Below are 22,746 nucleotides of genomic sequence, written 5' to 3'. Positions count from 1 at the left end.
TCTGAAAGGAAATTCGTAAAACAATGCAATTGTAATAAAGATAAGAAAAGAATTTCTTATCAGACAACATTCTAAATGCTTCTGAACAACAAGTACATGTTAATTGTCATATCTAACTAGATTACGATACATCATTTGCACATCCTTATAATTCAGAAGCGATATATATAATAACATCCATAACAATAATAATGGGAAATAACAATCAAGGTATAAGTCCAGTATAAATGGCGAATAATAAATCATATGACTGCATGAGGATATTAAACGCTGTGTTAAATTGATTATATGTTTTGGCTGTAAGCGATCTGAAAAATAGTATCAGCAATGTCTGTCGCTTGAGTCTTTCGGCAAATAATGTGATTACCTGAAAACAGGAGCCCTCAATCCCAGAGTGTCTTCAAAATTAAAAAATAATAACAAAACAATGGAGAGATGTGTGGAAGGGAGAAACATTGGAACAATAGAATTCTCCGAATATTTTGACAATTGCGTAATACATATATAATCTTATTTTTGTAATATTTACATTTATAAGGTTCAAATAACGTAATATTCTCTTTTCGTAATTATAACATTAAAGGAGAATTCTACTAGAATAGAACACTTCCGAATCGACACATACGAAAGTCGATTAGATGAAAGATAGATCAGGTAAAAAAAAATAGAGAAATAGGAAAAAGGGGGAAACACAACAAGGTTACGATCGGGTCCAGACTCACCCAATGAGGCTTCCTGGACCAGGTGAGAAATTGCTGGAGTCCTGGGAGAGAGAGGAGGCGGTAAGCGGAGGAGTTCCGCCCGCTCTACCGCCCCCGCCACTCTCTTCGCTGGGAGTTTTAGCAAACAGGCCCGAGCTAAAGTCACTCACCAGGTTGATCGGCGAGCTTTTTTCCACCACCATTACATATTCTTTGTTAGTTACATTAGAAATAATAGAAGCGTTAATAAATATCTAAATTCGTATCGTAAGCAATATAAGCAATATAGGCGCAACATAAATATAAATATTTAAACATAAACATCTCGGAGTGTCATCACAATTGACCCCACAATAATTATCAGTCTTTTGGATGATTGGACTGATAATCTATAACATGTACCTATATTTATATATTCCTTTCAAGTTTTATATTTCGTAATGCCAGAAGCTCTTCCTATGCAAGTAGCTAGTATATGCTACATTATAAAACCTTGTTATCCACGATGCTAGAAATTGATTCGAGATCTCGGACGAAGAAAGAATTGACCAATCGCACTGGTCATGTGATCGAATTGTTCAAATGTAGTTTACTTTAATTCTTTCTCTGTTTGAGATCTCGGAGAGATTTATAGTATTGTGAACACAAGACTTAACACAAATGAGGCTATATCTCTTTCAGTTTCATAAAGATAAAGTTCATTTTATCTTCCAAAAAAGATATGATAAATGCACATGTTACACAAGGAATAACTATTTACAAATAACCTCATTTGTATATTATATTCTATAGAAATTCACAAAAAGCAAGTTAAAATAAAAGCGATAAGATTATTCGTTTTTTTTTCTGTGCATATGCATCTTTGCAAGAATGTTAATCATTCTTAACACAGATAAATAGAAGTGTGTGAAAAAATAAAAACGGTTATAAAAATGTCATATATAGTTAAACACGCTAGATTATTTATCGATATAATTATCAATATAATATGACATAAATTTGTTCACCTCGAGAAGACTTTGCTGAAAACAGAGGAATGATGGGAATCCGCACTGTTTGGAAGGCTTGACATCTTGTCAGAGATGGATTTACTGCTCTCGTCATCCTTCTCTCCAGTTAAACCTTCCATCCAGGACAATGGATACGACAGACGTTTTAGCATCTAAAATGTCAAAACAAATACATAAAACATATTTATAAAAAGTGTAATTCCGCATTATTACGATGCAAACGTTAAATTTGAACATATACCTTATTTTTTCGAGTTTCTTGTTTATCATCCTCTTTGTGTTCCTCATCCTTCTCGGGCTCTTCTGCGTTACTCTCTAAGCTAAAGGACACCGAGCTGGCTTTTTTCCTGCCATTAATAGCAGAACTGGCTTCCAACGTACTCGTGACATTCGTTGGTGCTATCGTTATTGGAGGAACCCAATCCGAGGATAAAACAATATCCGCATCGGAGTAAACTTTTTTTGATGGTATAGGCTGTACTACTGGAATAGGTGGATTAGGATCACGGATATCGATACCAGAATCATGGCACGACAATTTGACTAGAGATCCTTCTTCGTCTTCAGGAATGGCATTTGATTTAGCTGGTGGTTCCACCTGCTGTAACAATTGTTTCTAAATATATATTTTTTTATAATTGTTATACGTGTATTATATGTGTATCCTAATTTCAATTTATTATATAAATTTCACTATATAATTCTCTATGTTATATCATGAAAGAAATATAATTAATTACCTTATCAGAATTTAGTGAATCTTGTTGTTCGTCATCAACCGAAAATGTACTTCGATCTTTGCTAGGAACTGCCCAATGATGGTCAAGCATGGAACGTCTGCGTTCCTCTAAAGTTCTACTAGCTTGGCCGCCAGTGCAAAATTCTTTCTCATTACTGTCTTTCTCTTTTTCTTTATCTTTGGTCGAGGTTAAATTTTCCTCCTACAATAACGATATATTCATTAAAATATAATTTTAACACTTTGCTTTATATAATAAATTGACATTGCAATAAATCGACATTGCAACAAAAAAATACTTACACTCTGAAGATTGGTAGGAGTGACAAGCTCTCTCTCAAAGGCCTTTGGAAAAGCGTCGCCGTCTCTCTCGGCGCAGCTACACACACTTTCGCTATCGTCGCCTGCCAATTCAGGGAAATTTTCATCTTTCCCTGGAGACTGACATTTACGATTATCTATTTGGGGTTTTTTCATGTAATAAATTTCAGGTTTTTTGTCTAAATGTCCGGATTCGGTATGGGAGACTCTCATGTGCGCGATATCGTAATAAATCGCAGCGTTGACTACGAATTCCATGGGAGCAATCACTCCATAAGATTCAGCACCGTGCTCGATGACAAGAGGATCAGATACATTTGGATCGAACATAACTGCATTTGGCGTAACTAACAGCACACCGCCGACTACACCCTAAAAAAATATTTTAACATTAGAAAATGTTAAAACTCTTGTATGGAATTTATAGATATAATAAAATAGGATATCTTTCAAAAATTAAGATAACTTTGGCCCAAGTTTCAATAATGCTCAGACAGCACACATGTCAAAATCGGGACATAAGATATCTAAAAATGTCTTACAATTTTAAAACGTGATATATCCTGATTTTGGATATACATGCTGCTTAGGTATTTTTTTAAATTTCGGCCAAAATTTATCTATTTTATGGTATTAAAAAATATTAAAGACAATTACCTGACCATCTGTGATATGCCTGACATTAATTTTTAGAAATCTTTCTCTGAATGGTTGTTCATCTTCATCTGCAGCTACACTGGATGTTCCAAGAGGTGTTTTTATACGTTCCATATGGCCTGGCTTTGGTGACACTGGTCTCAAATTATCCAGAAGTTCTGTAAAACCAAACGTTGCAATAATAAGTGCAAAATAAAAACATATGTCTTAAAATACACAAGTACACGTTTCATTCTATTTATCACAAAAAGGAAACGTTGACGATTTACAAGAAATTCGGTTAAAAATGCAAGTATGATTAACTTGGACCAAAGAGTCGACAATAATGTACTCGACTGAGAATTCCTGTGGTTTTTAAAAAAGTTCGTTATCTGATGGAAGATAAGCAGTGACACTTGTTTAAACTCTGACTGCTCATGTCGGTCTAACCTCACATCTAGAATGTTGCGATGTAATTCGTTATTCGTCGTAATAACGCGAGTAACGAGTCACGTGTGTACAATTCCGACGAAATCGGCAATTACACCATCCATCTCATTTGCCACAACGTCACGATGTAGCACGGGTATTATTACGCTGGCATATAGGTTAGAACAGGTTAGAACCGTGTTTACGCGGCTCCGCATACCGTGGTCGATCAGCTGATCAGCGCGATATACTAGGTGACTCGCGTGTACGCTACTACGCTCTACAATTTGTTTCGCGAGCTCTCTCGAATATTGCGAATATTGCGATCACTTGCGACGAAAGAGAGCATTGTGGTCCGCAAAAAAAAATCGAACAACTAAAATCGATCCGCTTCATACTTAAAATAACTATCTTTTAACTTTTTCATGTGTGGTCGATCCGATACCACATTTTTATTCGTTCATCTCGTACAATCAATAACTTGAGACGTCTTGAATGAAGAGAGAGAGAGAGAGAGAGAACGAAAAGTATAAAAATTAAAATGGAAGAATATTGAATGAGATATCGATGATACACAGAATTTTTAAACTACATTCCGTTGCTTATTCTCACTTCTTCTCACCAATTTATTGATCTCCAACGGGTTTTCCAACGGAAGATGTCGAAGCATTGATAGCTTTCAAATGTATGTATTGTATATACCTATAGGTATATACATACAATATATAGGTATCGAATTGTATGATTAGTTTTTTATTTCGGAGTAAAAGATTGGTTTTTTACGGTAGTGTTTTTATGAAAATTATAAAAGATATATATAATTCACTTTTTATATTTATCGTTAAAACGTTTAATATTTATACGTTATTTCGATATTATATAATATTTTTGTCTTTATAACTTCATGAATATTGAAACAAAAATGTTTGCGTTGCTGCAGTGACGATTGGCTAAGGATGAATGTAAAAAATGAATTCTAAAACAATAATATAGCATCAAATGTTATATATCCTGGTATGTGTGGTAAAAAAACTGGTTTTTACTAGATTTTTTATTCAAAGTTCTAGTTTTTTCAGTCATTATCTTTAGACAGTGTCAATTATGCTAATAAAGTTTTATCTATGTTAATAACAGTACGAGCCATCACTTATTTAGCTTTAAAAATCGGAGTAAAATATAAAATATCTATCGTTCAAATAGCTGTAAGCAGTAATATACTTAAATCCATCAAATATATTTTAACATGAATTCAATATATTCTTCATGAATTCTATATCATTTTGATTAAAAAATGGTTTTTATCATTTAAAAAACTCGTTTTTTACTTGATACTTTTCTCCGAAATAAAAAAGCTTGTTTTTAATTTAATTTTAAGCCACCTTTGTAATGCAATTGCATTTTTCGCGGTGTGTGCTGCGTCGACCTTCCGATCCGCAGATCGCAAAAGATGCAGGTCCATGATCGGCCGTGATCAACTTCATCTTTTTTCGCCTTTTCTCCCCGATCTTCTCGGCACTGTAAAACGTGACGCCGCGCACACGTGTCGCATGAATGTTGCGATCGCGTGTACATATTTCGCATTGCAGTTCAACCAATGCGATGTGGCGGCGACGATGGTGGCAACGGCGCCGATAGTGGCGGTGACGAAGCGTTTCCCGAAGAACAAGAAGAAGAAGAAGACATAAATAAACTTCGAGCGAGTGCGCGTAACAATTCGTTTGGTATTGTTCCGCTAAACAGACAAACAGCCGAGTAGTGAATCACGCAATTGTGTAACGTCAGGACTCGAGTTTTCTATTACGCTCGACGTACCTAAGCGTTAATCATTTCCCTCACAAGTGCGTACAATACGGATGAACTGGTTGTCGCAAATAAATAAGCAGTTTCATATTTTTTGAAATTAGATACGTGTTATGACTGTTTCTGTCAGTATATACACAATATATTTTTTACATACACCACATACATACAAACACATAAATACAGAGATTTTTTAAAAGAAAGAAAATTGCGAAACACGAATGACCCAATCGTATGTACTAAAGGTTAATGCGAAATGTAATCACCATTTTGCTCCTTTCTTGTCTGTCACCTTGAAGTTAGTTTTTCAATTTCATTTGAATAGAAGCTTTCCGGTTTTGACTTTTGAAACAAAATAAATGTATCAATGCGCTTCTCGTCCTGATGAAGTGAACGGCAAGGTTCACGAAACGTTGGCATTGGCAATAGATCACGACACGGTGATAACCTGTAAACCCTTTGGCACCTCAAGAAAACACCCGTGAAAGCCTCAAAAGTATTAAAATAATTAAACAACCTAGCCGCTTCATTCTATCTTTATCACTCATTTATCAGGTGCGAAAGGAAGATAGAATGAAGCTTTTAGCGAGTGAGCGCCTAAAACGAATGTCCTAATGTATTACATAATTTTTTCATAACTTTCTCTTTTTTTATATGAACTTTTTTCTATCAATCTAGTATATATGACACAATTTTTCTAATTAACTTTCTCTTACAAAATGATTTGTGTTCAATATTCAGTTCCAAGACAAGTATGATACAATTTAAAAGTATGATAATGTAATATTCTGACAATGATTTATGCGATGAGTAATTCCGAGCTCAAAATTATCCTAATTAGCTCGTGCGAATGTGCGGCGATGAGTAGCTCGACTGCTTACTTCTATCGATAATAATCGACAAGTTAAATGTGGGAGTTTCGCGGCTCGCCGTAGGCGACGGTCAAATAAAACGCGAAAAGGCAATTGCGTTAGTCACAATAGTGCTCCGTATCGATCTCTCGGGATCTGCGTGACGCGGATGTGGTAACGCATTAATATTCATTCGAACGGTCGACTTTGTACGCAGATAATATCCGATATCCCAATTCTTTTCTCCGTGTGTTTAGTCAGGTGAGTGCCAATCTAGCGCATATCACGCACAACGCCTGGGCGTAGCTACTCCGTGGATCCTGCTGCATTATTCATGCCCACGACGCCACGCGTGTATCAAATCTGTCTTGCGTATTAGCATAATGCGAGACAGAACCCCGGGCGACGAATCCGATGAGAATAAGGACGAGAGCTCTATTTTAATTGCACGCCCTGGTTGCGTCGTAAATGGAGGAAGAAAAAAGGAGCACGTCGTCCTTCGACGGCCACCTATCGCGAGAGAGAGAGAGAGACAGCTGGATTATGCCTTTTTAACGCAAGTAAATTTTCAACGTCGTCGAAAATATTTCTTCCTTTTACTTCGTAAGCCATTTAATATTGCATTTGATGATAAGCGTGATAAGCATAATAAGGTTGGATTATCGTTAGTAAAGTTTTAATTATCTATTCCTCGAAAGCTTGTTGTTCTTACGGGCTATCTGTAATGTTATAATGATACGTAAACAAATTCCCGCTTCTCCGTTCTCGTTCGCTAAACAATAATATAGATTATTTTCTCTATCCTTGGAATCATATTTTTCTTACATTAACACCACTTTGGATGAAAATTTATCCATATAATTAAAAATTTTTTTATACTTTTTTACGCGGAAAGAATAATTTTGCTCAAATATTTAAAAATTTAGCTAGATACAGATCAGAAAATATTTTTGTTGGACCATCAAAATAATTACATAGGAAATTCAAGCATGATGAGTAATGTTGCAAAAAGTGTTGATATTCTAACAACTAGCTTGAACATCTTATATAATTATTCCAACAAAATTATTTTCAGGTCTTTAGCTAAATTTTTAGATACTTCAGCAAAACTGTTTTTTTCGTATATAAAGATTATGTGTGTGTGTGATGCTGAGAAAAAGAGCGTAATGTTTCGATTAAAATTCTTTTTCTCAGAATTCTATATCCGCATTCAAGATTATAAAATCTTGAATGTACTATTTGCAGATAAAAGGACTTGCAAGTGTAACTCTTTGTTGAATATAAACTCGAAGATATCGGCCTTAGTAAACATTGTACGATAACCCAACAAGTCAACATCTAAGAAGATTAAATAAAACGATGAAGGTTACCTTTTTCTTCGGGTGGTAGGTCATCCTGAGACTCATGATCGTGGCAAGGGTCAGGGCTGGGCGCATCTGCGGCTGATCCGCCTCCCGGACGTCCTTCTCCTTTCGCCGGCACCCATAACTGCTGACCGGAATAAATGAAAGTACTTCCGAGCCTATTCAATTTGCTCAGCTCGGATGGCGTCGTATCGAATCTCGCCGCCACTGATGTAAGCGTGTCTCTATCGCCCACCTATAATTACAAAAGTAAACATGTCATTAGGCGGAGATCAATTTACAGGGAACGTCCTCTCAGAAAGAATCACTTTCTTCGCACGACCCAACGCATTCCTCGCGCGTCTCATACAAACAACGAGAAGACGTCCTCATTATTGTTTACGAAGCTTTTTAATCGGATAATTTAAAACAAATCAGTCAGAGTAAATGCATCAAATGATTGAATTTTGATTTTCTCGCCGTAAGCGAAAGAAAAATTTGTGTGAGGCGTTTCTAATAAAACACAGAAGCGGATACAAACTTATTGCATATACGCGTGTCATATCATCGTTGCGTATCAATTTAATAATACGACACGATGTGCTTTTGCGTATCATTGTACCATAATTATAATTTTTTATGCAACGATGCAACACTCCGCCTACACTGATATGTAATAATAATACGATACGCGGATACGCAACAAGTCAACTGTTCCATCTTAAGGATGTAACATGTATATTTTTTAATAAAATGAAAAAAATTACTACAAAAAATTTGATGGCCATTTAAAACTTGAATAAAAAATTATTTCAATAAAAGTAGATGTTTTTAAAAAATAACTAAAATAAAATAAAATTTTTATTTAAACTATAAAATTGTGCTGTTAAATATAAATATTGACCTTAGGTCTATATTGGACTATTTTATGCGTAATAGGAAATAAATAATTAGACTCCTTATAATTATATACAAAATTAATGAATTGAAAAGGGGCTAATATTTTATACGTATACAACATTCACTTTTATACGGAAAATATAAAAATTTTTAATTCCAATCATTTTTTAAAGAGACTGTATTCTCATGAATTTTGACACATTTTTGAGATGTTCCTATTGTGAGAAATAACGCGTATTAGCAATCGATCTAAATTTCTTCTTTCTCACTTTTTAAAATCGAATCCGTATTTGCGCGTCTAAGTACATACAAATCTACTCGACGCAACGTTCCGGGAGGATCGCATCTGTGACAAAATCTCCTTTACTCCTTGCGCATCTGAGCTTTCTCCGGTACGCGTTTTCCCGCACACGAGCGCCTGCGGCAGGTACTGGGCTATTAGTCCATTTACATAAGCCGACAGAAACGGCGTGCTTGAGAGTATTGGACGATAGAAAATTGAATTCCCGGAAAAAGAAGCTCGGCGAGATGCGACTGCGGCATGTTTCTTATGTAAATTCGTATGCAACGATGCCGCTTCGGTGCTGCACGGCCGGATTATTTGTCGCAGTTGTTCTCCTCTTCTTGAACAAAACCTTCCTGCGAGAAAGAGTCGAGGGTAATTCAATTAAAAAGCTCGTCTTCACGCAAGCGGACGCTAATCTCACCGTCGGCAAGTCTGCCATTTTCCAGAAACATCGGTGGAAAATAGGGTTTCCGACGCTTAAAACGTGATTTATGTCTCACTGGGAAATTCGTTAATTATTCCGCGACACTTCAACCCTCTCTTCAATTGTGCGTTGTCTACCGCTTCCCTTAGCGCTCTCGTAACTCTATTAGGTGCCACGACACGGAAATCTTGCTTTGCCATTATCATTTTTTTCGATAAAGTTCCCTGAGGCTTTAAAGCCCTTTGTCGCTCGAACAATTAAGCCATTTACTTTCAAAGTATTCATACACAAAAAATCCATATTTTTTTTAATACTGCAGTATTATGCAATTATCTTTATTATTTTCTGGGTATACGTAATTCTTATTATTTCTCAAAAATATATTTTGAAATTTTGGATATAATTTCTTAATTCCAATATTAATATTAAGTTATATTAATTACATTAATAATAATATATTTTTATAATAATATAGTAAATTTTTAATTAATTAAAATAAATTTACTAATATTAAATATAAGTTATATAAAATTATTCAAAAATTTCTCATTTCTAACTTTTCTTTCTGTAATTTTTATCTTTAATTATTTATGATTTAAAATTTCATATCAGAATTGTTCGTAGTATTAAAAAATTTTTCATTATATCTGTTTTATTTATGTATTATGTACCAGAACGCCTTATTTAATAAATTCTTTTCGAACAATATAATATAGAATGTAGACGTCGCTTGAATATCTGTTTTTGAGTAAATATAGAACGATCGAGATTAGATGATGATAGAAAGCAGCTCAATGCCTCCTTTCCTCCTCTCATTCGCGTTCCATTAGTGGTGCGGTCAAACGAGAAAAAGAACGGCTATTCGTCTGACAGAGATTAGACGCGTGGGCGACAGCAAAAGGAGGAAAAGAGAGATCGATTAAAACAAAAAGTGAGAATCGCAGTGATGAAGAAGAGAAGAAAAGTAAAGAAAAAAGAGCAATGGTGGAGAACAGGACGAGGAGGGATATTTTCTGAAACCGAGAAAAGCAAGAAGACGAGTACGATGGCCATTGTTTTAGTTTCCACGTCTTTTAGCTGCGGCTTTATAATCTTCATCTTCGTTTTCGTTGAGCGAGATGCTGCCAAACCACAAAAGATCTCTCGCGAGAGAAAAGTTTTCTATTTTCGTGTTTTTATCTCTCAAACTCGCCGATTTTCCGCATAATGCTAGAAAATTGATAATATGCAGCCTGCACTTTCGGAAGTATATCGTTTCTTATCAATTTCCTCACAACCACGGAAAACATCTTTTCACCGAATGCAATTGGGAAACTTTTGGTTTTGTTAATGGCAATTATTGACTTTTATTTTAATCAAAATTTAACTTTTAATATCTTCTGATAGAATTTCCAACACGGTATCCAAAACTCTTTGGAGAAGAGCCAATATTCTATCAACTATATCGAAACTTTAAAAATCAGATGCTGACTTTTCATAAAAATCGCTCTGGTAGTCTAATGTCGTAGGTTAATCGTATCAGATGCTGACTTCAAAAAATCGCTCTTAAAGTCTAATGTCGTAGGTTAATTACGAGGAATTTCAGTTAAAAATTACGTAGCTTTCAAGTAAGAAAATTTGCTTGAATACTTTGATAAGTTAAACGGGAGCATAGATCACTTTAACTTGACATAGTTCAAATGAAAATATGCAGCACAATTATTAAGATGGGATTTATTAAATCCCATCTAATTTAACAAAGTCATAATAACATAAATAATAACATAAAATTTTTTTAATATTTTAAATTAAGTTTAGTCCAAATTATAATATATATAACAATAAAAGTAGATTTCTGAAGTTTAATCGTTTCTTTCGTTCCCCTGTCTGACGTATATTATTAAGTTATTGTAATTTTGAGAAGAATTACAAGTGCTATAATTATTTAAAAAAATTTTTATTACAATGACAGAACTAAAAAAAATTAAAGAAGAAAATAAGATTGTTTATAATACATAGTTTGGCATATTTTTTCTTAGTAATGTCGTGTAGATTAAATTGAAGTATTTCTTTCCAAGTAATACTTTGCATTAATTTTTGGTACTAATGTAACTAGAAATTATGATAACGTTGATAGAAAAACAAATAGATAGTCTTAGATATCTCCATCCGAAAAGCGATAAAATGATAAGTGTGAACTTGGAAACTGTTGTTGTTTAATTGTGCGCGATTGTGGCGAACATTGAGGTCACCAGTATGAGGAAGATAAGAGAAATTGTCAGATTACAGACGTTAATCGATCAACGGGGTGCAAGGAAGCCGAAACGAGCGACATAAGCTAGACTCTAATATAGAGTAGGAATTGCAGCTATCGTGATTATCACACAGGGATTACGCTATGCCATAGTGATTTCACTGCCGTTAAATGGGATAACGCCAACAGCTACCGAAGGACGACGACCCATCAACGGATTAACATTACGTGGATTGCGAAAATGCATTAATGTTGCGCATACAACCGTGGAAATCATTTATTCCTATCTGCGGTCAATTCAAAGCTGACAAGTCATTTAGAAATAAATATTAAATTGTCTCCAATTTTTTCTTTTTTTTTAAATTTAGGAAAAATAGATTTAAACAATAAAATCATAATATATTTCTTACATTAATATTTCTCGTTTTTTAAAAAATTATCTATTTTTTAAATCTATTTTTGTATAAAAATAAAAATTTCTTACAACATTTTTATGTGATTTTAGCTATTACTGCTTTTAAATTTATTAATATATTTAAAAAACATTGTTTTGCAAAATAATTTTTTCATATGCACTTAGTGTTCTTTTTTAAATCTTTTTTTGAAAAAGTAATTTTATAACATTATACGCGTGAATTACGAAAATATATAATTCACATTACGCACAGAAATCATTATTTCTTACAATCTTGAATACTAATAAGCTGTTTAATATTAAATCCTTTTCTTTAAATTTTAAAATATTTTTCATTTCTCTCGTTATTAATGATTATATTCATTTGTGCCAATTTTCATTAATTTTCATATTCATTTTTATTGATATAAAACGCAATTAATTACACGAATTACATCATATCGAATCAACAGAAAGTCAATGAGATAACGAACGCATTCGTAGAATTGAATTTATTTACTTGACGATTTATATTGAAGATATGATAATCAGCGATGTTTTTGCGAAATTTAGTCGTAATGCTAATAATAATTCTTTAATTCAATTGTGGCAAGATAATTAAATAATTAATAATTACCTCTTGCCAATCTCTCTCACCAGAAAAAAGACGAAATTTCTATTAAAGTTAACATATAGAAAGAAAATTAAATAGAATACACCATCAAGATCAGTTAAACCTGCACGAATTTCTGCTTTGCTCTATCTTCTCCGAAGGGAATCAGGAAATGCAGCTTGTGCAACAACTCTATTTCCTCGTCGGATAAATGTCGCGCGGTCTTCCGCTCCCTGAAGAGAGCCTTTCACAAGCATTGCATTAGGAATAAGTTAGGGTTAGAAGGAAGAGAGAGAAGGATGTCATTCTTCCTAGAGTGCTGCACGATCGAGAAATTTCCCTCGTGACCTGTATACATGTGCGAAATCGGTGATCGTGATCGACTTTGATCGTTACGGCGTTATAATACAAGATATAACAATTATCGCGAATGAAAAAAGACTGACGAAAAAACTACAAAAAACTATACTCTCAAACAAACTTCTTCTCTAAATGGATTATGTTTTATTCACGTATCACGAGATTATATTGCGCATATATTATTTTTTATCCGTTTTTAATTTCACGGAAAGAACGCGCACTGAATCATAAAAATATAATTAAATACCAATCTGAAAATAAATTTTATTCGACCATCAAAATAATTATGTAAGACGCAAGTTCAACTCAAGCTGATTTTTAAAATTGTTAAAATTTTTTACAACATTACTCATCATATTTGAAAATTCTACATAATTGCTTTAATGGTCCAACAAAATTATTTTGAATATCTAAAAATTTAACTAGATACAGATCTGAAAATAATTTTGTTGATATCGGTCGAAGTTAATTCTTAAATAATTTTGATGCACAATCAGGTATCATTAGCAAAATATTAATGTGCTGAAAAACTAAATAAATTTATTGCGAAAAATATTATCTCGGTCGGGAGTCGAACGCGAGTTTGGCGCGCAGTTTGAAGGACTACAAATATGTTATATATTCAAGTACATATATAGTATATATATAATTCACATTGAATTATTTAAAGCATTAAAGATTTAGCTTCGACCGGTATAGGCTGTTGAATTTCTATTATTAATTGTGTTTCTCGCATTGTACGATCTAAAAATAAGATTCTTATTGTTAATTTTATTGAATCATCAAAATAATTATGCAGGAAACTATCAAAATTTTTTACAGCATTGTTCATCATGCTTGAGTTTCCTATAATACATAACTATTTTGATGGTTCAACAAAAAATTATTATCAGATCTGTATTTAGCTGAATTTTTAGATATATTTCAGATAATAAAATCGTTCTTTTCGTAAAATTGTTTGAAACAAAAGGACGTCTTTCGAAATTTCTTCGTACAAGAGAAAATCAAAAGAAACATCTAAGGCCCAATTCCCATTCTAGAATCAGAAAGAGATAAGAAACAAGTTGAATCTCGGTTAAGAGTTAACCGTGAGTTGTGGAACTGGGCCTAAATATCGGACATGTCATTGAAATGGAAAGGTTCGCAGATCAGAATTCAGATCGATTCGACACGAGGTGTTCCGACGAACGGAGGTTGGGCACAGCGAACGCGTGCCGCCTCGAGACCGCGATCTTTGCATACGCGCCGCTCTAGAATTCTAGCGATGCGCACGAGTACCGTCCCGCGTCTCCGAAGTTCCGGGAGCGAATGTCCGCGGTCTTTGCAAACTCGCGGCGGCCTTTCGCCACGAACACGACTCACCAGGGAGAAACTATTTCGCTAACGAGGGTCTGCGAGCGCAGACTCTCAGTGAAGTAATTGGAATTCATGCCGAAGTGTCTCACACCGGAAAATACGCGCGCGCGCATGCTGATAACTGCGCGCCGCGACTGATAACCGAAGCGCCAGTAATATGTGCGGTTTGCTCTTATTCTGCCGTTACGATCTTGTACCTGTATAAATTCCTTCAAATTTTCAATTCTTTAATTTAATTCTTCGGTTTCGACAAACACGGAATTACCCGCGCGAGTTAAAGCTGATTTTATATACCTATGTTTAGTATGGAAAAGTGTTTCTTCAAGCAGAATACTATAGATTTATCATAAATTATTTTACCGTATTTTGGCGCTTTCTTATTTGATTTATTCATATAGCGGTATTATTTAATTTATTATTATTTATATATACATCTTTCAATATATGTTTTCTTTTTACACAGAATGACTCACGTAAAGTAAATTGTTTTGTTTGACAAACCAATAACTCTAAAAAGATTTATCGTACAAAAAAGTTGTCCATAAGAAAGCGTCATGTGTCGAGGGACCTTTCTAACTACGTAAATAAAAATGTATTCACTCCTCCTTTAAAAAGGGGTTGAGTAACTTCAAATGAAAATCTTCCTATAAAATATTACATATTTAGATTCTACGGGAAAAACAAATAAGCTTTATCTGGAACATTTCTTTGAAAAATGTTTTATCAAAAATTATAAATACTTAAACTTTGAAGTAAAGTGCATTCAAACTAATGATAAAATCATAAATAAAAGACTTTAGAGTGCTTTATTTTTTATTTAATTTTTATATTTTATGATTTTATTAGTTTGAATGCCCTCTAAAGTTTAAATGTTTATAACTTTTAATAATAGTATTTTTCAAAGAAATGTTCCAGATAAAGTTTACTTGTTTTTTTCCCAGCAATCTAAATGTGTAACATTTTATAGGAAATTCCATTTAAAATTATGAAATTACTCTTTTCAAGAGGAGGAGCCAGAGCAAATTTTTGTTTAAGTAGTTAGAAAAGCTCCTCAAAAATACATGAAATTTTCTCACACGGAAAAAACAATATGGTTGGTCTACACAGAAATCTGGTGGTGCCAACCAGATTAAATAAAAAAATATGGAGCAACTATTTATGTGGTTGCTTGAACCATAGTACAATGGTTAGGTTAGGTTATGTTGCAGCAATGATGGCATTTCACATATACATATTTTTAATTGTAAGCGTGGTGAGCCTTTTTTGCTTTTTGAAATTATGACTTAATTTATAGCATGATGTAACAAAAAATTAATTCTTATTAATAATTTAATTCTTATTACATCATGCTTTATAATGTCACGATTGACGCAACTATACGGATATATAACTTATCCATAGTAAATGATCCTCCAACCAAGTTTTGGTTATTACAACCAGATCGCGCCTAATTACATTGATACACTGAGAGAAAACGAAATAGTTCCAGCAACTATAAATTTGGCAACTTTTGCAATTGAAGTACCTGTAACTAGTTTTACAAAGTAATAGAAACTAAAGTAGTGCTGAATATTATAAAAATATAGTCACGGTAACAAATTGTATGCACTATTAATTGGTAGTGAAGTAGTGACTCAACTACATTGAGTAGTTACTTGGACTTCATGCAAATAGGTATAACAATTACATTTTTCTAGTTTAGACAAAAATTTTTAAAGGGTCGCTCAGTACGAGTAGTACGCGGCTTTGTCACCAGAGGGACGTAGCGGAGTTCAGTCTCTCTTTTAAGAAGGAAACCACTCGCTTACAATAAAAGGCGCAGCGTTGGTTTCAAACTTGGAAGACAAAAATAAATAAGAAATGCATACACAAATTTGTAACTATGTATTATAAAGCTTTAATAACAACAATAAGTAAGTTAAGTGAACTAAAAAAATATAGTAATATTAACCATTTATAAATTGATTATATGGTTAATATACTATATTTTCTTAGTTCACTTAATCTAGTATTCTTATTAGAATTTAATAATATGTATATAATTGAGGCGCTATTTCACTACAAATTTATAGTTACTGATACGACTTTTTTCTCTGAGTGTATAGTTGACACATTAAAGTAAATAAATCAATCATACACATTCCTATCACATAAAGATAACTAGGATGTTTCTATATTGCTCACAACTAAATATTTTTAGTTATGAACTATATCTTTTTTTTCCGTGCAAGAATAACTTTTTGTGTGGGACGACAAATATTTTTATAGTTATTGGCTTGTGTGTGTCACACACATAACATCTTTACATAGGTCATTTTGTATATTATTTATTAGTTATTACGACAAACATTACCTCATGCTTCAGTAGTCGAATTAAAACGCACTCGTCTTGAATAGTTTAGAAATTTCAAATTCGAATCCTGGTTAAGGTAATATTTCTCACAATAAATTCTTTATGGTGTTTTAAAATACTAATAATAAATAATTTATTAAAAAATACTAACATCAAATCGACCAATTTAATTTGTAAGATTATTTCAGTTAATATAGCATCTATGCGATATAATCTGCGTTGCAAATCTGACAGTAATCGGCACGAAGTTTTTATATATAACTGAAAGATGTATTTAAAATTTATATATAAATATTATTAAGCACAAATATCTAATTTCGACTATACAGCCATTGACAAAATTATTAGGCACCTTATTTATTTAACAATTTCTTCAATTTATAAGGAAATAAATAACACTATCTTTATAAATGTTATCATTTATTTCTTAAATAATCATATAAACTAATATTTGCTTGGTCCGCCATTATTTTTTATGACTTCTGCTATTCTTTTAGGTAAGCTATGTACTAATCTTTCGCATATAGTAGGTGATATTTTCTCCCATTCTTCGAAAATCGCTTTCTTGAGCTCAGTAATTGAAGTGCACTTGCGAGCGCGGACATGTTTCTTCAAATGAGCCCATAGATGCTCAATTGGATTGAGATCTGGACTCTGTGGTGGCCATTCAAACAGCTTAATCTTATTTCGCTTAAACCATTATTATTCGAAGTCGAAATGCACACTAAACAGTTTTGTACATATTATCATTTCTCTAAGAAACTTATATGCCTCAGTTGCTTGACCTTCTCACAAAGTCAGTAGCATGAAAACAACACGCAAATAGAGAGCTTATGCACATTCAGTTGTGAAAAATTTAGAAAAAGCAAGGGTGCCTAATAATTTTGTCAATGGCTGTATTTAATACTTTCTTACTCTTATTTGGTAAATTATTTTATTATAAAAAAATATATAACTCCGAGAAAAAATCACGCGATTACCTTTCGTAATCACATAACAGTTGAAAAATGTACCGTTAGAGAGTTTTAGTTTATGTAACGGAGTTTGCTTCCTCCAAAAATTTATGCCGTTAAGCAACATTTCCTATTCCTATTTTACAATCTTTCCTCATGCCTGGTTCGTCAACTTCATTACAGATACTTAATCGACTCTCTTTTACGAATCTTCATTTCATATTAATAAATACATGTTTTAATACACCGGAATTCCAAAACCGTTTCAAATCTCGTCTTGATTGTCTCTCTTTGGAGCGACAGCGAAGAAACAGTTATCTTACATTATACTACTACTACGAAGGATATTTATGTGTTCGAGCAAAGGTTACATTTGCTCTCCTTGGCATCTAATCTTCTTGTCTCGACACTCGATTGTCCATTGGAATCGTACAAATGCATCGCCGAGTATACTATACTAGAACTTAATATACGCTCAATTAGGGTGCTTACTATGCATGCAGACGCACTTACCGTGTAGGCAATGGTGTTGATGGGCTGCGAGACACGGCCGTGTTTCTTCTCCTGTGTCGTAGAGCCATCTTTGCTCTCGTTATCGGAATCTATGCAGAAAACAAAATAGATTTACACTCATGTATTTTTTGAATAATTTATTGATAAACGAAGTACACTTGATGTAACATTTTATCTCGATTTTTTTATAAGTTTCCTCAGACATCTCCATCCAGAAATATCTTACAGTTATATTTAATCCTGTTTGTAAAAATGACTTGATGAAAAAATCAGAATTCAGATTAAATGTATCTACTTTAAAGTATCGAATCTAATCGAGAGATATCAAAAGGAAATACTGCACATTTATTTCGGTTTTTTCAATAAACTCAAATTTACTTTTAGATAAATCGTGCGACTGCGACACTATAAGAGATAATATTGTTAACATACTATATTAACATCTGTTACGTAAAATAGTTAAACATAAAATGCTACATGTACATACACAGGGCGGCACAAGAATAAAATGTTATACCATTCGATTTATAACACATTTATTTTTAATAAAATTAGTATAGAACTGGTACAGAATTAATTACCAAAGTCAATTTGAAAATTGGATAATTAATATGATATAATAACATTTCGTGCGCTATCCTGTATATCTATTAAAACTGAATCGTAGAATGTAGATAGAAGCAAATTTTGCTTCGGTAAGATGCATTTTACAGCATGAAAGAGATATACGACGTTATCTTACGTATAGTGTTTCCTCGATAAGGACAATGTCTGAACCTTTGTTGAGTCTTTGCGAAACAAAGTTGATATCAACCTACGTTCCTGAGAGGAAAAAAATAGCCGCGATGAGGTGTTAAACATTCGCGGCAGTAAGTGACGGTTAAATTTAATTTCTGCAGTCCGCCTACCCGACTACATTACTCATCGCCAGTGCAGTCAGCTGCACTGTGGCGATTGCAACTCGATAAACGAACCACCAAGCACGTGACGGCTCGCGCAAAAGTCATTCTGGGGATTGAACCTGCTGCGTGTAAGATAAACGCGGTTGATCATTGCCAATTTAAACATTCGTTCGGTCGCGAACGGAGGAGCATCGCGAAAATCTTACTTCAGAAGATGAACGGCTGATTGTGAAAAGCGGGACACATTCCTATTATGATATTGACTTTAGAATCTGCCTCACTAGAGAGACTATTTTCTATTGATTAGAAATATATTTTTTGTACTAACATTGCGATTTCTTGATTTAATTGTAAATAATTACTCTGTTACTCTCTAAATGTAGTGCTGATAGTATCATCCTGATTGTAAAAGGCGACAGGATATTTCTGTTGTGATATTGGCTTTAAAATCTGTCTTATTAGAGAGACTATTTTCTCTCGATTAGATGTATATTTATTGTTAATTAATAACATTGCGATTTCTTGATTTAATTGTAAATAAATACCACTCTCTAAATGTAGTGCTGATATAGTATCACTCATATAAAATCGATAGATATTATCAGCGCATTTATTATTATAACATTAATTGACTTCATAAAATTAAGATACAAAAAGCCTCGAGTATTAGACTGATATCATTCAAAAAATAAATCCGGGTTGTATATATACTATATATATAGATTTTCAGTACTTGCATAACGGAACGCAGCCACATATGTATGATTGGTATAATCGCAAGGGCTGTGAAAAAAAAGTATCTATGCCAGATTACTCATATATATATATATATATATATATAAAATATACATATATATCATAATTGAATGACCATCTTTCTTATTATTTTTTTTTGCAATGGGCGGCCTAGGAATAAAATTTTCTCTATTGTATTCTACGAGCAAACGTGACAAGAATCACGCGATGAGCAATCTGAAAGGTTTGTTTTTCTTCTCCGTGGCCTTCGATAAATGATTCAGACACTTTACTCAATTTTAACTGGCATTCAATTCACGCCATTGCGTAATAAGCTTGGGATGACTGCGAAAATGTTATTTTAACCGATACGACAGCACGGCGCGTGGACTTGACACTTCTACAGATTTGCATATTTTATTGCATCTCACACATGTCGCAGATGGTGCAAATGTAAAATTAATTAATATTTATTGAAGCCATCGACACAAAGCGGAATATATGTAAATCAAAATGGCTTATTGAATAAGTTTCTCATAAAGTTTCTACTGTTTAGATCCGATATTATTTTATTCTATTTTAAATTGAAGAAAAATATATTAATTTAAAGGTATCATTTAGCCTAGTAATACTTGAATCCATCTAAATAATCTTCGAAAAAGAATACGAGCTATTATACTGTATTTTTCAGGTTTCAATTATATCTTTATTTGCAGTATATTGGCATTAATGATTATAACAAAAATTATTTTCTATAAATACAAAATAAAATATTTATTTAAAATATAAATTTATTTAAAATATAAATTTGACAAAATTTGCGATGTTCAAATAGAGAGCGATTCACAAAGTAGACATTATTTGTTCACGTTTCAAGTAACAGAGTAAATAATTTCTCTTGAGCTTGCTAACAGAATGAAAATAAAACAATTTCCACATTTAGAAATTGAAAGAAATTAAAATAAACATTATTGAAGAGCTACTTTCAAAACAGCAATATTTACGTTACAAAGAGGCAAAGTTGACCAAGCTTTTACTTCGCGCGGACATACACGAGAAACGCATAATTCACGGATGATACCTTGTACTCATTTTTAAATGTACTTCTCGCCACGTTAAATATATTTTCCCACATTCTCCGAATACCTGTATAACTTGAATGCTGCGAACTGCCTGAGAAGAGCCGCGAGTCTCCTTGCGCCACATAGTATACAACATAATCATGAAATTCTTTCTCGTAGATATGAATGTTGTTCGGCTCATAGTCCGTATATTCCCACTGTGAATCCATCATGATTAGACCGTCAAATTCCATCGCCATCAACATTTCCAAGTTGGAGCATCATCGTATTTCTCGACTTTTTTTTAGAATTGCCAGAAACCGGACACTTCTTGCCATTCAAACCTGTCTACGCAAACACGTTTAATATTTCGCATCGACCGATCACAGCATCGGCAAAATAATGCACACGTCGTTTTCGTAACTGGTAGATGTTAGTTAACGAAGTCAGCGCGAAATCTAATTAGATAATGAGCGGGTTTTTAGTTTCATTCTCATTTTTCTCCAGTATTTTGAACTAAAATGTTTTCATGTAATGCAATAGCTAGATAAAAAACTCATAGTAATGTTAATAACACTAAATTCTCTTTAAAGTGTTTTAGTAGAGTACAGCAGGGTAATTTGAATAATTTCAAACATTTTAAACAATTTCTCGAAAAATAATAATTTTATCGTTACTTTGAATATGTAGCAGGAAACTCACATGTTTAAGGAATATTTACCCAAAGTATAAAAAATAAATCTTTAGGCGTAATGTCATTATTCGATTTCCCCCTACAATTTTAATAAAGCTCAATTTTGAGGGGAAATTTGGATATCTTAAAGGATAATTTAAATAACATTGAAAATGAACATTAAAATTACAAGAAAAACCAAATTTTGTATTAAAATACTTGAACTCATCCATAATTTGGCTCTATTTACATACTTTCTAGATTTCATAAAAGTTTAAGAAAGCAGGATATATTCTTATAAACTGCAGTAACAACTGAAATTCTCTACCTATCTTGCTTAATATAAAACTCCACGGACTCTCTCTCTCTCTTCCAGATACACAGATATTTTTTCAAACCTACATGAATATGTAGATTACAGTATCTTCTCTGCTACTGACTCCAAATATAAAACATCTCAAATTTTTTTGAAATTCTTACAAACGCTTACTATTATCCAAATTTCCCCGCTGTACTTCCCTATTCTGAAGATTTTCTCACTAAACACGATGTCGTAGACTTGCACAGTACTTGCATAGTTGATAGAATTTGCATAGTACGTCAGGATTTTAAATAAGTTAAGGTAAAATGAGCAAAAAATAACGTTTATAACTATTTTCAACACATTTTTATGGTAAAACAAAAAATTAAGTGTTTCTGAATGCAGTATCTAAAAGTACAATCCAAAAGCTTTCAAATAGATTCAGTTTATAATTGTACAACTTACTTTCATCAAGTTTAAATTTTAAACATTATAAGAATTTTAGACACGACCGTATGTATGAATATATCAAATACGATAAAGAAAGCCAGGATCGGTCAAAATCGGTTAAATTTTAAACTTTCTGTATAATTACACATAATAAGTATATAAAGTCTAAAATTAAACAAAAAAAGTGCCGTAGTGGCGTAGTATATACCTCGAAGAATTTTTCTTGCTGAACACAACATCGTCAGAATTTTCGTAGCACATCAGGATTTTTAGTAGATTGAAGTGAAATGTGAACTAAAACCCACTCCAATTTAACATTACATCTCAATTTGCCAAAAATTATGAAGTGCTACACACATATATTCTGACAATGGCATCGTGTTCAGCTCAAAAAATCTTCAGTACTATG

At 33.0% G+C, this 22,746-nt stretch overlaps 1 protein-coding gene across 1 annotated transcript in view; it reads right to left on the bottom strand.

Moving 5' to 3' along the window:
- The window catches only part of mtd (TLD domain-containing protein mustard), an 88,907-nt gene that overhangs the window by 31,286 nt on the left and 34,875 nt on the right, over positions 1–22,746 (bottom strand). The window contains 8 exon segments of the mRNA XM_018448757.1: position 1; positions 1,695–1,863; positions 1,953–2,312; positions 2,452–2,652; positions 2,754–3,143; positions 3,429–3,586; positions 7,858–8,086; positions 18,216–18,304. The exon segment at position 1 is cut by the window's left edge and continues 152 nt beyond it. Of these exon segments, the coding sequence (XP_018304259.1) occupies position 1; positions 1,695–1,863; positions 1,953–2,312; positions 2,452–2,652; positions 2,754–3,143; positions 3,429–3,586; positions 7,858–8,086; positions 18,216–18,304 (1,597 nt within the window).

Source organism: Mycetomoellerius zeteki, unplaced genomic scaffold, assembly GCF_001594055.1.
Source record: "Mycetomoellerius zeteki isolate Tzet28-1 unplaced genomic scaffold, Tzet1.0 scaffold225, whole genome shotgun sequence".
Classification (NCBI taxonomy): domain Eukaryota; kingdom Metazoa; phylum Arthropoda; class Insecta; order Hymenoptera; family Formicidae; genus Mycetomoellerius; species Mycetomoellerius zeteki.
Note: the sequence above shows the minus strand (reverse complement) of the source record. Positions and strands in the feature narration are given on the sequence as shown.